Source organism: Erpetoichthys calabaricus, chromosome 2, assembly GCF_900747795.2.
Source record: "Erpetoichthys calabaricus chromosome 2, fErpCal1.3, whole genome shotgun sequence".
In the NCBI taxonomy this organism is placed as follows: domain Eukaryota; kingdom Metazoa; phylum Chordata; class Cladistia; order Polypteriformes; family Polypteridae; genus Erpetoichthys; species Erpetoichthys calabaricus.
The window spans coordinates 47,070,553-47,085,864 of record NC_041395.2 but is presented as its reverse complement, the minus strand read 5'-3'; the positions used below and the strand labels follow the sequence as shown (position 1 = coordinate 47,085,864).

Below are 15,312 nucleotides of genomic sequence, written 5' to 3'. Positions count from 1 at the left end.
TTAATTCTTCGATCACACAATACTCCTGATGCTTTCTTCCAATTGTTCCATCCACAATCAACTTGATGGGTTATTTCTGCCTCTAGGTTTCCATGTCAGTCTACCACTGATGCTAGATATTTAAATTCATTCATTCTTTTCATTAGCTCCCCCTGCAGGCTAACGTAGGAATCCTGATCACCAGTATTCTGTCTTCTTCCTATTTATCTTCAGTCCTCTATCTTTCAAAGCCTTTCTCTATTCTTCCATCTTTTGCTCCACTTCCGTTTTTCTTGGCGCTACACAACACAATGTCATCATCAATCAGATATCAATGGGTAAGAGTGTTGTGGGTATCCATATTCAACAGAAGAGTTACAGAACTCAAGCTCTCAATTAAAACTTTAGAAAAGGAATGCAATTCAACCATTCGCTAAGCATGCCATAATTCTACAAACAATTGTTCATCAATCACACATATCTCATCGAAATTTGCCTAAAATGTAGTCAGGGCAAGATGTAACCTGTGAAAGTCTGCACTGCTAGGTCACATTTTGCGAATGTTTTACTTTAAAACCATTAAATATTTGCATATTGTATCTCTCAGATAGATCGGATTTAAAATCACTGTTAACGTTATAACAACAATGTGTGGAGTAATACCAGATGGGATGACATTGTGCTATGAAGAATCAGTTGTTTTGTCCTACTGGATACCACACTATCAGCATGAAGTCTGGAACAACTCCACTCCATCCACAATAACGCAGAGGGGAAGTGATGCTCTATATTATCTCCAATGGAAAAAAAATAAATTCTCTTTAAAAGGACCTGTTCAGCAACCAGAAGTTGTCAAGAACTCATTAATGTAATTCTAAAGTAAATATGCTGTGACTCCTCTTGTTTTATTTTTGGCATGACAATATGGTGGCCCATACCAGAATTTCCCTGCATGTGTGTAGACGTAACTAACTTACCTAGTATTCTGCCAAACTAATGACCTCAGTTCTTCTTTTCATACAGACTAGCGAGAGTGCAAGTTCTCATACCATTCGCATCACAAAAAAATCACACTAACAGTGGGAAGCAAGTGCCAATGATACTGGACTTTTCACTCCTCCTCTTCAGTGGCGTGACCTGCATGGTCTTGACTATAAAAAGTTCAATCTGGAAGTGTAAATGCACAAGAGTAAGGGGATATAGTTTTTAAGCCTGAGCGTTAAAGTGGAAAGTTCAGGTTTCACACACACACACACACACACACACGCACGTATGAAGGGTAAACCTGGAACACTGCAGGGCCAATTGTGTTAGCTACCCTCAATCAGAAAGAGCGTGCAGCAGGCAGCACAAAGACAATTTCAACAACAACATAAAGCTGGATTTCTCTAATTAACAAATTATAATGCGCATAGGATGGAAAATTGGAAATTGCTTAAGAGATCAAAGTTGATGGTTGTGATAAACATTTAATAAAAAATTATTAGGGAAACTCATTACTTATTTGAAGGTGCTGTCCCTCACTGGCCTTTGATGCAGAAATACCTCCTGGTTTTACCTCATTTTGGAAGGGGCTTGCATTCCAAATTTCATAGATTGTCTTTGGATCATACAGTTCTACCAGCTATGTGATTTTTATTTGCTTGATTGGGTTGTGTTTTATGTTCTGTTTTCTAAATAATGGATGATAATAAACATGTCTTATATACCAAGACCTACTGCAGTGTTCAAATTGCAAACAAAAAGGGTCACATCTAAGTTTCTACTGTTTTTCAAGAAGAGTGAGGCTAAGGTGACAAGACCCAAATGATCTTTATTGTTATACTGTGAACGGCGCTATATAGGCGCCCGGCCCGACACAGACTGACAACGGAGGCACGATGCAAAATTAACACCAAGTGATTTATTTTTCTTCACCTGTGTGGCACGTCTTCCCCGTGTCCCACAGACACAAGCACACAAACCCAAATCAAAACACCAAAATACTCAACTCCTGGCAGGCAGCTTCGTCCTCCTCCTCCTGACTCTGGCGCCTTGATTAGTGGCTGCAGGCTTCTTTTATAGCCCACCCAGAAGTGCTCCAGGTGGTAATCGGCCTAATTAGGCTGCACTTCTGGGTGTGGCAGCATTGCTGCCCACAAGGGCACAGGAAGCCTTGCAGCTACCCCTGGCGGTGGCCACGGAGTCCAACAGGAATGAGCTCCTGTGTAACATAATTGTGGCCCCTATGTAACCCAGGGGGGCTGCCACCAAGTGTTCTTGGAGACATAATGTGCATCCCATGGTTGCTCTCCCGGAACCAGTGTCAAAGGGGCGTCCTGGCCGGGCATGGGTCCCGGCTGCCCGCCACATATACATTATGGCAATACAGTAGGTAGAGTATATGTGATCAGCACTTTAGAATAATCGACTGAAGGCTGGGTCTTTCCTTGGCCATTTTTCTGCATAAGCCTTTGCCACTTTTTGAGGGGGTGAATGTTTGGTGTGGAGTCAGTGTTCATACACAGCAATGGCCTTAGTCCTGGTACTGCAGACTTTGAGTGTATATACGGGCAACACTTCTCCAGGTCATCTGGTCTCTCACAGGACACCACATTTCTTTTGAATGAAATAAATTAGATACCCAGTGCTTGTTTACCATGTAATCAATACCTTGTAATGTGCGCAATTAACATTTTTGTTTAATTTTCAATTTTTTTTTCAAATAATGTTAGGAGTATTTTTAATGTCTCTAAAACAAAGCAGTATGGTGTGGCCTTTGCACTTTATATGAGCTATTCACAGTATTTAAATTGGAAAATGCACAGTATTGATATCATATGCTGTATATACAGTACTTCTATTGATGGAAGTTCATAATTTTGGATTTTATATAATAACAAATAACACAAGAGTTGAGAAGACATGAAAATGAATGGTCTGTTTGCCTGACAGTTACTTTCCCTTCAAATGTTCATGAAACAAAACCAACCAAAATATCATGAAAAAATGAATAAGGTATATGTTTTAAAATAGATAAGATATGAATAAATAAAATGTGTTGAGTTCAAACACTTATTTCATTATGTCCTGCAAATTATATAATGATGTTACTAATAGAAATTTCCTACAAAGATTTTTTTATAAATCTTATGCATTATTATTGGTGGTGCTGCTGCCTGGCAGTAAGGAGACCTGGGCTCACTTCCCAGGTCCTCCCTGCATGGAGTTTGCATGTTCTCCCCATGTCTGCGTGGGTTTCCTCCCACAGTCCAAAGACATGCAGGTTAGGTGCATTGGCGATCCGAAATTGTCCCTAGTGTGTGCTTGGTGTGTGGGTGTGTTTGTGTGTGACCTGCGGTGGGTTGGCACCCTGCCCGGGATTTGTAACCGAGCCCCCCCCCCCCCCTAATAATTTCATTACGAATAAATGATAATCCATGTTAAAAGCTACCTTGATCTGAAAATATGATTCTTCTTCAGAATGTCTGATCATTATTTAAATAGATGAAAAATAAAAATGCATAAACCTGTCCAAATACCACTTTCATTTGTGAATAGGGGACCCCATATGCAGCATTTTCAGCTCAGCATGTTTGCTTTATTTCACTAACACACTGAAGCCACCTCAGAGGGTGAAAAGGAGAGGCTTTGATGAAGCTTAAAGTTCACCTTCTCATGTAGCCAAGAAATTCTGACAGTCTTGAATAGATTTTTTTTTTACTCCTTCAAATAGTGTTACGTAGAGCGTGCATGGTTTGGAAGTTCTTTTTTGTGGTCCAAAAGTTGTATGAATTAAATTATTGAAGTCTGATTGCCTGGAAGTTTTTACGTGTGGGACACTAAATACTTACCATCCCTCAAGCTACAGGCTTATTTCGCCTTTCCTCTAGAAAAGATAAGTACAGAACTCCACTTCTGTTCACTGGTGTGCATGAATTATTTACAAATAACAGGCACCAAAATAGATGTAGGCGCAAATCATTGCAATTGTAGTATCACACTAGGTCTTCACCTTATGAGTATTTGCTGTTTCTACCAATTGCATAATAGCAAAGGGCTTTTGTAATATGAGGAGACAACAGTCAGTAGTGGTACTGTTTTAAGAGATGATTGGAAAACAGAAAGACATAAACATATGACGAAAACAAGCATTTTACAATGATACAGGCCAGGAACAATGAAACAGAAAATTAAAAGCATGAACTATGGTTAAAAAAACTATAGATAGAAAGATAGATGTGAAAGGCACTATATAAGATAGATAGATAGATAGATAGATAGATAGATAGATAGATAGATAGATAGATAGATAGATAGATAGATAGATAGATAGATAGATGTGAAAGGCACTATATAAGATAGATAGATAGATAGATAGATAGATAGATAGATAGATAGATAGATAGATAGATAGATAGATAGATAGATAGATAGATAGATGTGAAAGGCACTATATAAGATAGATAGATAGATAGATAGATAGATAGATAGATAGATAGATAGATAGATAGATAGATAGATAGATAGATAGATAGATAGATAGATGTGAAAGGCACTATATAAGATAGATAGATAGATAGATAGATAGATAGATAGATAGATAGATAGATAGATAGATAGATAGATAGATAGATAGATAGATTTTAGTGAACACTGAATGGAAATTTACTTGCCCCAACAACAATATAGAACATAACATGACATCATTTAAAAACAAAGTGCAAATTACTATGTACATACAAGACCAAGAGTTGTACATTCAATATAAAACTATAGAAACCATATAATAATAATAACAACGATATAGTAATATCACAAATGTTGTCCCAATCCCAAGGTGTCTGGTACAGCTGGTTAATCTTAAAAAGAACAAGATCAGAGAAGGAATTAAGAGCTCAGAGAAGATCAGAGACGAGCTCCAGTGCCTCCTCTTAGCACACTACAGTGCTCAAGGACAAAACATCAAGTAGAGGATTAGAGAATGGACAGCATTAGCCAGGATGACCTCTAATTTGGCATCATCCCACTTTTGCCATTGCCTTCCTGAGTTCATCGTTAGTCTTTAAATGGGCCTGGCCTACCTGATCACTTCATTCTTGTGTTAAGCATCTCCTGGGCTGATTGTAATCCTCTGCAGTTTACTGCATGGAACAATTCATTGGCCATTGGTGGGATAACTCAATAACAGTGTGTCTTCAGAATTCAAACATCCCATTTAAGTACTATGATTGCTTAGGGCAAAACAAATCTTGAAAGATGGGTCACTAACTGTCAAATATGGTACATGGATATTAGTGTATACACGAATTGTAGAGATTGACTACACCTGTTGCAGAGGCCTTTGCATTGCTCTTACTCACTCACCTTTACAAATGTCAATCCCAGTATACTTTATTTTCAACTTTTTAGTCTTGGGTTTGTTGTAATCAATATTTTAACACTTCCTTTAATATTTCTATCCATTACTAGCACCATCTATTGGTGAAATCCTGAAGTATTCTTCATATGAAAATTTCATTTCTTAATTAACATGGATTGACATGTTAACATATTGATTCATGTAGGGCGGAGTGGTGGCTCTGAGGCTAAGGATCTGTGCTGGTATCCCGAAGGTTGCCGGTTCAAATCCCCGTCACTGCCAAAAAGAGATCCTACTCTGCTGGGACCTTGAGCAAGGCCCTTAACCTGTAATTGCTCCAGGGGCGCTGTACAATGGCTGACCCTGCGCTCTGACCCCAAGGGGTATGCGAAAACTAACAAATTCCTAATACAAGAAATTGTATAAGGCGAAATAAAGAGCAAAAAAAAAAAAATGTATTGTCATCGGAAGTGAGTAAGTGTGCAAAATTTCAAGTCAGTGGGTTAAAAATCGATTACAAGATTTGCACCAGACAGCAAACAGGTGAAGTTAAAAGATTGTGTATTATAAAATAAAGAATGTAAAAAGCCAAGAGAGGCTGAAAACTTTGCTTGGCTACAGTAAATTGTCAAGTTTGTGCCAGTTATGAGAGTTCATTATTAAAATGCCAGTATTTATTACCAAGACTTAGTATGAATATTCCTGCTAGGCCTTCAGTGGAATTAAAAGCAAGAAAACAGTCATTTCTTAATGCAATTGTCATTAAATATTCCACTCATGCTATTAAAACCTTAGTCAGACCTTCCTTTACATTATGAAAACTGAGATGTCGTAAGCACAAACATGGCACTATGTATTACACAACTGATATCAGTAATAAAAAAATTGCTTTGTTTAAGAAATCACAGAATCTTTCAATGGCAACAGAAGAAAAAACAAAACCACATTATAACCAGTAGCTTCAACAACAGTGTTAAACCAAAGCTAGAATGGAAGCCATCCAGTCGGAAGAGACACAAGGAAAACAAAACTCCATTTTCTAGATGGGGTTCAAAGGGTCTGCGGTGGGTTGGCACCCTGCCCAGGATTGGTTCCTGCCTTGTGCACTGTGTTAGCTGGGATTGGCTCCAGCAGACCCCTGTGACCCTGTGTTCGGATTCAGCGGGTTGGAAAATGGATGGATGGTTCAAAGGGTAGCAGGCGCAGGTAGCTGATGATCTTTAATGTGCTCGAGCACTTTGTAGTATACAGGCATTGAATATGAACAGTTAGTTGAAGAGAAAGAGCTCATTTGTAAGAAAGAAAGAAAGAAAGAAAAAAAGAAAGAAAGAAAGAGTCAGTGGACCTATTATTATGGCCCAAAAAGCACCAAATAAGTCACTCTTCTGCCAACAAATACAAAATGGAAATGATGATGAAGTGGCGCAAGCAATTTCTTATTAAGGCACAAATTAGATGCCATTTTGTCAGAAAAACGGAGGTGTGGGAAACTACTGGAACACAGCGATCATTGCACATGAGCCTGGAAGTCCAAACTGCAGAAGTGGAGAGCACTTTATCACATACTTCATCGCTTTCTGCAGAGACAGCTGCCACAAAGTATCAAGCAATCCAAACGAATGACCAGCCCACCCGGCCGTTAGTCCTAAACCAGGGGTGGCAGACTCCAGTCCTGGAGGGCCGCAGTGGCTGCAGGTTTTCATTCTAATCCTTTTCCTAATCACTGACCAGTTTTCACTGCTAATTAACTTCTTTTTCCCGTCATTTTAATAGCCCTGATTTTAAGGATTCAGTGCTCTGAATTAATTATTTTCTTCATTAAATGACAGACAAACAGAAATCAAATGTGAAACAAGTCAACAGCTGACCAGCTAAATTGGGGCTTCAAATGCCAACCAATTTCACTCCAACCAGTTTCTTAATGAGAAGACAATTCTTGCTGTTAATTAAACTCGTTATTTAACTCTATGGCTTGTTGCTGCTCTCATTTTGACACAGCAGACATTTCCATAACTGTTGATTTTCTGTTTTTTCTAAGAACATTGTCAAAATGTTTTGGGGACCTGAGAGATCAGCCTTACTGAGACCTTCACCTTTCTTTATTTTCAGATATTGTGTGATGGGCACAGGTTAGCTGTTTGTTTTGTGTCTCATTATTGTTTGGCGGCTAATTAAAGAAAAGGAAACAACTAAGGGGCCTGAATCAAGTTAATTAAAATTAAGGCAAAAGAAGTTAATTAGCAGTAAAAACTAATGATGAAGATGGTTAGAATGAAAACCTGCAGCCACTGCGGCCCTCCAGGACTGGAGTTTGCTACCCCTGTCCTAAACCATCAATCGTGGAGTGAAACACAATACTGCAAACTAATAAGCCTAAATGACTTTAACCAGATCATCATGACACCTTGCACAGTACTAGAGTGGCATAAATTTACTGATTGCATTCTTTTGCTTACAAGAAATACAGTAAAGTGCAGTGAAAGATCATTAACATGAGCCAGCACATATAACTCATACCAGAACACAAAGAAATCCACAATTTCATGCCACCTTACAATGTGAGCGTCTTTTAAAATGAGTGATTGTTATGTGCAGTGTTTCAGGCACGAAAAGAAGCATCACAGCTGGGGGCCACAGCAGGAAGATGCAAAGAAGATATGGAGGAGACTAGGCATATTAAAAAGGATAAAGAAGTACCTTTTATGTCTCAAAATAGTACTAGCTAATCGACTTGTCAGATCAAAAGTCTGGCCTAATGCATAAAGCCATATTCAGTTATTGAAGGCAGAGGAGGAGGAGGAATCAGCTTTACATTGGTCTTCTCAGATCTGCCAAAATAAAAATCTGGATGGAATCTTTGTACTTACCTGAACTTAACCCAAAAAGTTCTGAACCAAACTAAATCATAACTTTCGAAACATACTGTTACATGTAAGTCAAAGTAGGACTAGGGTGTTGTACCGTGTTAGCCATTATGCCATAATGACACCTTTTATTGGCGAACTAAAACGATTACAATCTGCAAGCTTTCGAGGCAACTCAGACCCCTTCTTCAGGCAACAGTTATCCAAAGATCTTGACCATACATTGCTCTTCTCTCTTGTTAAATGAATCTTAGCCTGAAGAGGTCTATTAATTTTTTACATTTTAGATGTCTCACTTAAAGACTACAAATGAACGGAGAAAGGCAACAATCCTGTCATTTTGCACATTTTGTAGACAATAAATCCAAGGGTACATGGACTTCACTGAACATAAAGTACTGGCTTGCACAAAACAGCTGGCCACCCACACTGTCCCTCATCAATCTTATACTGTATTTCTAAAACATGACCCCTTGTTTATCATGGAGTAACTAAAGGGTGTAAGTTAGTCTCACAGTAATATCATGTTTAGAAACCCCCCGGTCTGATTTACAGAGTGCTTAGAACCTGCTGCCAATTTCGCTGTTGCTTTTAGATAACATGTCTGGTTAGCAGCCTTGTAGCTTCTTCACAAACTGCGTTTTTGGTTCTGAATCAATGTTTTCAACAACAGCTACACTGCGATTTCCTGGTGTGCATGAACTAATTAAGTCTTTTACTTACACCTCTGTCTGCTCCTCTGAATATATTATTGTACGGCATCCACAAAAATATGCATCCATCTATTCATTCACAATACCAAGCTAATGCAGCGGGGTCATGGAGAGATGAAGCCTATTCTTCCTGTATTGGATGCTAAGCAAAAAGCAGCTCTGAAAGGGCACCAGACAACATCGAAATAAGGAATAATACATTTACAGTGGCAAGAAAAAAGTATGTGAACCCTTGGGCAAGAATTGTGACTTGTAAAATGTGATCTGATCTTCATGTAAGTCACAAGTATAGACAAACACAATATGCTTAAGCCAATAACACACAAACAACTGTAATCTTTCATTGCTTTATTGAACACACCCATCAAATGTGGAAAAGTAAGTGAACCCATGGATTTAATGACTGATCCAACCTTCTTTAGCAGCAATAACCTCAAACAATCACTTCCAGTGCCTGCACAACGTTCAGGAAGTATTTTGGACTATTCTTCCTTATGGAACGGTTCCAGCTCAGCCATATTCTTTGGATGTCTAGAGTGAATAGCTCTCTTGAGGTCCTTCCACAGCATCTCCATTTTGTTAAGGTTTGGCTTCTGACTCTTCCACTCCAAATGGCGGATTTTCTTTTTTGACAGCCATTCTGTTGTAGATTTACTTTGATGTTTAGGGTCATTGTCTTGCTGCATCACCTGTTTAATGTCAAGTGTTTCGTGATTCAGGAACAAAGATGTTAACCTGTTCCAATGATCTCTTCAAGCCTTTAACTTTTGCTCTAGGGGTTCTTTTATTAATTCATTGAGCGTTCAGCATTTTGTGTCATCTTGGCTGGCGTCCACTTCTTAGGAAAGCACCCACAGTACTAAATGGTCAACATTTAGACACATTTTGTTTAACTGTGGACTAATGGGTATCCATACATTTTGAAATTGCTTTGTAAAACGTTCCTAGCTTTATGCAAGACCACAATTCTTGATTATCAATCTTCTGACATCGTTTTTTTGCAAGGTATGCTTTGCATCAGCAGATGCTTCACGTGAATAGCAAACTCAGAACTTTTGATTCTTTTTTTATTGGTCAAAGAAGCCTTAAGCCACACCTCCAATCTCATTCCATTGGTTGGACTCCAGGTTGGCCAGCTCCTGAATCCAATCATCTTTTGACATCTACCTAGGGGTTCACACACGTTTTCCAACCTACAACTTTGCATGTCTGAATGATGTATTCGTTATGTAAAAGAACAATGCAATAATTTGAGCATTTTTAATTAAAACAGATTGTGGTTGTTCATTATTGTAACTTAGGTGAAGATCAGACCATATTGTATAGTAAATTTATACTTAAATGTGATTACTGTATTTCAAAAAGGTTCACATACCTTTCTTGCCACTGTGTATATTACTGTTACTTAAGCTATTACTTGGTAGACGATAATAATTGGCATCGTCACATTCAATACCCAAACAAAGTAAGAAATCTCTGAACATCAGTCACTGCCACAGTCAGTGCCACCCACCGTGCCCTTTACCTCGATTCACTCTGCATGAAATTCTGAATATCATTTGTGCAGTGCAGACTTAATTTTACTTCAGGTGCTTATGACTTTCTCCTTGGGTAAACCTGTATGGCTTTCATGTACAAAACATTTTGGTTATTTTCAATTTAATTTCTCAGGCCTGAATTTGTGAACTTTGTAGCAGGCATGTGTTTTGTTTTCTTGTTTTAGTGAGAAGTCAAGCAAAATGCCACCTTTTATTGGCTAACTAAAAAGACTCTTTATATGCTCTACATTCATAATGGCTAACACGGTACAACACCCTAGTTTTCTTGTTTTGACTCATCTCTACAGATAAGTTGCACAGGCCTTATATTCAATAGCATCTGATCTTTACCTTTTCCTAATTACATCCGGCTACAAGTGTTTGACTTATTTTGCTGTGACAGCTACTAATTCCACGAATAACAACTATCCCTCTTGCTTTGTCTTCTTCTCCTTCTTCCTCTTTTAGGACCTCTCACTTTTGACCTTTGATATCTGTCTTCTCATTTTCTCGCTCACTGATCGACAAAGTTTTCATTATGCGGTCGAGCTGCGCCTTCGAGTCAGAGAGGCTCATCCGCAGTGTCCTATTATCCTTGTGGGTAATAAGAGTGACCTGGTGAGGTCACGAGAAGTCACTTATGAAGGTATGTGTCACACTCTCTTCTGCATAGCATTAGTTAATTTGAAGAGTCAAGTACAGTATATATTTTTTGTCTGTTTGCTATAACTGTCGATTCCTGTAAGTCTGCAGGTTTAACTTTTAAAGTAAATTCCAATTACACAATTTGAAATCTTTAAGTTAATATTACCCTAAATGGGAATAGATGTCCACCACTAACTCCACCTGCACATAAATCCAATTTCTTTCTAGATGCCAGTGCCAACGCCACCCTTTTCCAGTGCCAATACTTTGAAACGTCAGCCGCACTTGACCACAATACATTTCAGCTGCTTGAAGAGGTAGTCAAGAGACTCAGAAGCACAGAAAGGATGGGTCTTATTTCTTCACCACATCGCCGTCGAGGGAGACGCCGAGAAAGCATTACCCGGAAGGCCCGCCGTTTTCTACAGAGTCTTGTGCCAAGGAATACTGCCACTGGAGGAAGGTTCTTCCGTCAGAAATCTCGGTCCTGTCATGATCTGACTGCTATTTAGAAATTTGTACACAGCATAATAGTTTAAAGTATAAAATGTTTCTGCTATCTAGAGTGGACAGGAAAAGGAAGAGGCCACCCTCTTCAGTATATTTTGAGTTGGAGATGAAAGGAAATGGGTGTCTGTTTTCATTCTTTAAATGAACACGAACACGAACAGCAGCTACTTTTAGTGTTTTTTTTATGTCAAATCAGGAATTGGACTGTAAACAGCATGCATATATCACGACAGATGGACTTTTTTGTCTGCGTGCCCAGCTTTGCTTGGGTCCAGGCAGCATGTCACACCTGCTAGCTGAAGTTGTCTATAAAGTGAATTTAGGCTGACTGATTTAATAACAGCAGGCATATGTGTTGTCTTATGTTTACAGTGGATTGTCATTTGAATATTATTCAGCCATCTAATCAGCAGATCATTTTTAACCAAATAATGTTAAACGTTGTGTTTAACTCTGATGTTATACGTGTGCCACACAAGCAAAGGAACAAGGAAGGAAAACAAATGCTGGTCATATTATTTATGAGAACCAGCCTGAAATTCTCCCTTGCATTAATTTAAAAGCAGCAGATCTTAAAAGCATGGTTGTAGACTTTTATTGTCATGGAGACTAAAAATAAATAAATAAATACACACCAAACCAGGTCGAATGTGTGCTTACTGTTTATGGTATAAAATGGGCTGCTAAGACTGGGATGTAACACGGACTGACCATCCCAGACTGTACGGTGGGACCTGTGGACAGACCTGCTCATAATGACCTCAGCAATGCATGGACACGTCCTCACCATATAATCCAAGGCACCTTTAAATCCTACGTTTTCATAATTGGCAGATGAGAAGAGTTATGAGGAGAAAAGCAAATGTAATTGTTGTTTCCTTGACAACGGTTGCCAGGTAACTCTTTCTTTCCAGCATCTCACCTTTGAGATGACAAATGAAACGCCAGTAACGGCTCTCATCTGAGTCTGAAACAAGAGGGTACTCGATGCATCAAAAGAAATTGGGCATTTGCTGAAATGAATATGAAAATAAATGAAGAGTGTAGGTTTTTAATGCATTTATTAGTTCAAAAATATTGCCTCCCTATTTTCTATGTTCAGAGACCTGAACAGTAGTCCTCAGCGCTCATCTAATAGGCACAGCTTGGACTTGCACACAGTGACAGGAGAGGTCTGCTTGAACTTTTCCTTCACACATTTTGATGTCTACATAAGAGAGACTGTCCTGTTCTCAGGCTGTGACAAGGATGGCTGTGTGTGTGTGTGTGTGTGTGTGGAATATATGTCATTAGTTAACACCTGGACATTTCGCGCCCGTGTATGGCGTTAGTTTGATTATTCGGTGCTAGAAGGTTTCTCCATAGATGTCAGTATGTTGCAAGCAGTTAGTGAAATGAACAGAATGTCACCATGTCAAGTAAATTTACTGTTATAAAACAGAAAACTAAAGGATGAAGCACAACAGAATACTGTTACACATATTGATGTCATATTCCTAAATAATTTTAACAAAATATAGCATGATCAATATAACTGATTCTAGCCAGCAGGGGGCGCTAGCTCTCTGGTTGAAATAAGTTCTTTTTGTGCGGCATGTTACATAACCCGAAACTATATAGATATGATATTAAAAAGCGATACCCCTCCCTTAGTGATATAGCGGTAAGGAATCACATAGGAGAAATAACGTAGCTTTCTTTAATGATGGTTTACGCTGCATAACAGATGGGAAGCCATGACAAGACCTTGTGTAGGGTCTGACATTTTCGTCGCTGTGTTGGAATGATTTTCCGGATCAGATGATGTTATCTCCCATCCGTCCGTCGGCATCAAAGGTGTGCCGGGCAATGTTCCGAGGCTTTATACTCTTTCTTCATGTGCAGGCCCCCACTTAGGTAAATCATACCATTCCAAACATGGCAAAGAGAGGATACAATGTCATGCTGATTCAGACACACAGAAATAAGTGCGCGTTGCCCATTTGCAGTTGTTCTTAACTTGTCTTGTCTTAAAAGGCTTGCGTAGCAGTTCTCAATATTAAGTTCCCAAATATCTGCACAGAGCACAGTGACATATTAAACTTAAATTCTGATGACACTGATAAAGGATATCCTATTATCATTGTAACATATTTGTTCCATCTTTCAATGTCCAAAAAAAATGTTTTCTTCATTTTTCCTGAAACCTTTCATATGCTCTCCAGATTCCCCTAATCAATTTCACACTTCTCGTCTCCTCTTCATAAATGGATCTCAAATGTTCTTTTTGTTTCCTTCCTTCAGTTCTCTGTAATTGTCTCCCAGCTAACTCTTTGGAGACAAATAACCACCATCTTAAATTCGGCCTTTCCAAGCCTGACATGGTCCCCCAAGCCCCCTTAATATGTTACTCTCTAAAACTCCAGAGTATGTATGCATTCAAGAGCTGTGTTGTGACCAAACCAGGAAGGCTGATTCGCAAATTCATTTATTTACTGTTCTAACTCTGTTTCTTCGTTTGGATTAGTGTTGCTTTCTCAGATACTGGAACCCCAACAACTCCTCTCTCGTCAAGGATTCTATTGCTCTCCAGGAGTTTTCTTTCTCTTAATTTGTTCACTTTGCTGCTTTTCTTGTTGTGTTGGTACTCCATTTCTGCTGTGATTCAGGTGAAAGCAGATGATTTACAACAGGGGTCCCCAACCCCCGGTCCGCGGCCCACTACCGGGCTGCGAGAGAACTGCCGGCAACGGCGACTCACTCAGACTTTTCAGAACGCTTGGTGGACGGGGCTTTGCAGAGAGGAGAGAGACTGAGATGAGAGAGTATTACAACAAAGTATTTTTATGGTCCCGACAGTTTCCCCATATGACACGAGACTATAGAAATCACGTTACTACGAAGTACATTCAACAGATGCTTTCATTACAACGAAGTGACCTTGAAATGCCTGAACGAATCATCCACAGAACAGTTAGATCTGTGGTCGCAGCTCAGATGTGCACGTTTGCACAACGATCCTCAAACAGAAACATTGTAAAAAAATCTCTTTCTTCGAACTTTCCTCGTACTGTTTTTTTTTTTTAATGTTTTTGTTGTCTGTGGTTTTCATTGATTCCTTTTGCTTATTGCTTGTCAACATTTGAAAAACATCCATTGGAATTTAACTCATTGTCACCCTCCTATAGAAACGGCAGACATGAAAAAAACGATAACAGTGTTAATGTTTGTGATGTGCAATCTGCTGGATTGGCAAATGTAAAGCATATGTCTTTGTTATATGCAAAAAAAGAAGAAAAATCTCAGATTGCAAACGTATGCAAACTGCTTAATAACTTTAATAATAATAGAAATGTTATGTAAATTGTGTATAAAACTGCCCCCCCCCCCCCCCCCCAACCGGTCCGTGGAAAAATTTGCATCTAATAAAGTGGTCCTTGCTGTCAAAAAGGTTGGGGACCACTGATTTACAACATGCTTCTGCTTCTCACTACCTCCAGCCAGTTTCTCTTCTGTATGTATCTCCTCAAAACTTCTGTTTTTAATTTTTTTGCTTGCCATTTTACTGTATCTCCTCTCAATGTACTCAATACACAATAGCTCATTCTCACTCATTACTCCCAAGATATTTAATGAGCTTCCTCATCATCAGAGATGGGTTGTTTACTCAAAGACAGCAATCTATTACACATTACTAATTACTTCTTTCAAATTGCAATATGATTACTTTACTTGTTACCTCC

At 38.9% G+C, this 15,312-nt stretch overlaps 1 protein-coding gene and 1 long non-coding RNA gene across 3 annotated transcripts in view; one reads left to right on the top strand and one right to left on the bottom strand.

Annotated features, from left to right (window-relative positions):
- The window catches only part of rem2 (RAS (RAD and GEM)-like GTP binding 2), a 28,397-nt gene extending 16,575 nt beyond the window's left edge, over nucleotides 1-11,822 (top strand). For both annotated transcript variants that reach the window (XM_028791312.2, XM_051922405.1), the window contains exons 4-5: nucleotides 10,904-11,081; nucleotides 11,309-11,822. In XM_028791312.2, coding sequence (XP_028647145.1) covers nucleotides 10,904-11,081; nucleotides 11,309-11,592 — 462 coding nt within the window. In that variant the 3' untranslated portion in view covers nucleotides 11,593-11,822. The remainder of the gene's footprint in view (nucleotides 1-10,903; nucleotides 11,082-11,308) is intronic.
- Nucleotides 1-15,053, bottom strand: part of LOC127526571 (uncharacterized) — a 463,174-nt gene extending 448,121 nt beyond the window's left edge. The window contains exon 1 of the long non-coding RNA XR_007934063.1: nucleotides 15,044-15,053. This is a non-coding gene — a long non-coding RNA (uncharacterized LOC127526571). The remainder of the gene's footprint in view (nucleotides 1-15,043) is intronic.
- Between the last annotated feature and the right edge of the window lie 259 nt (nucleotides 15,054-15,312).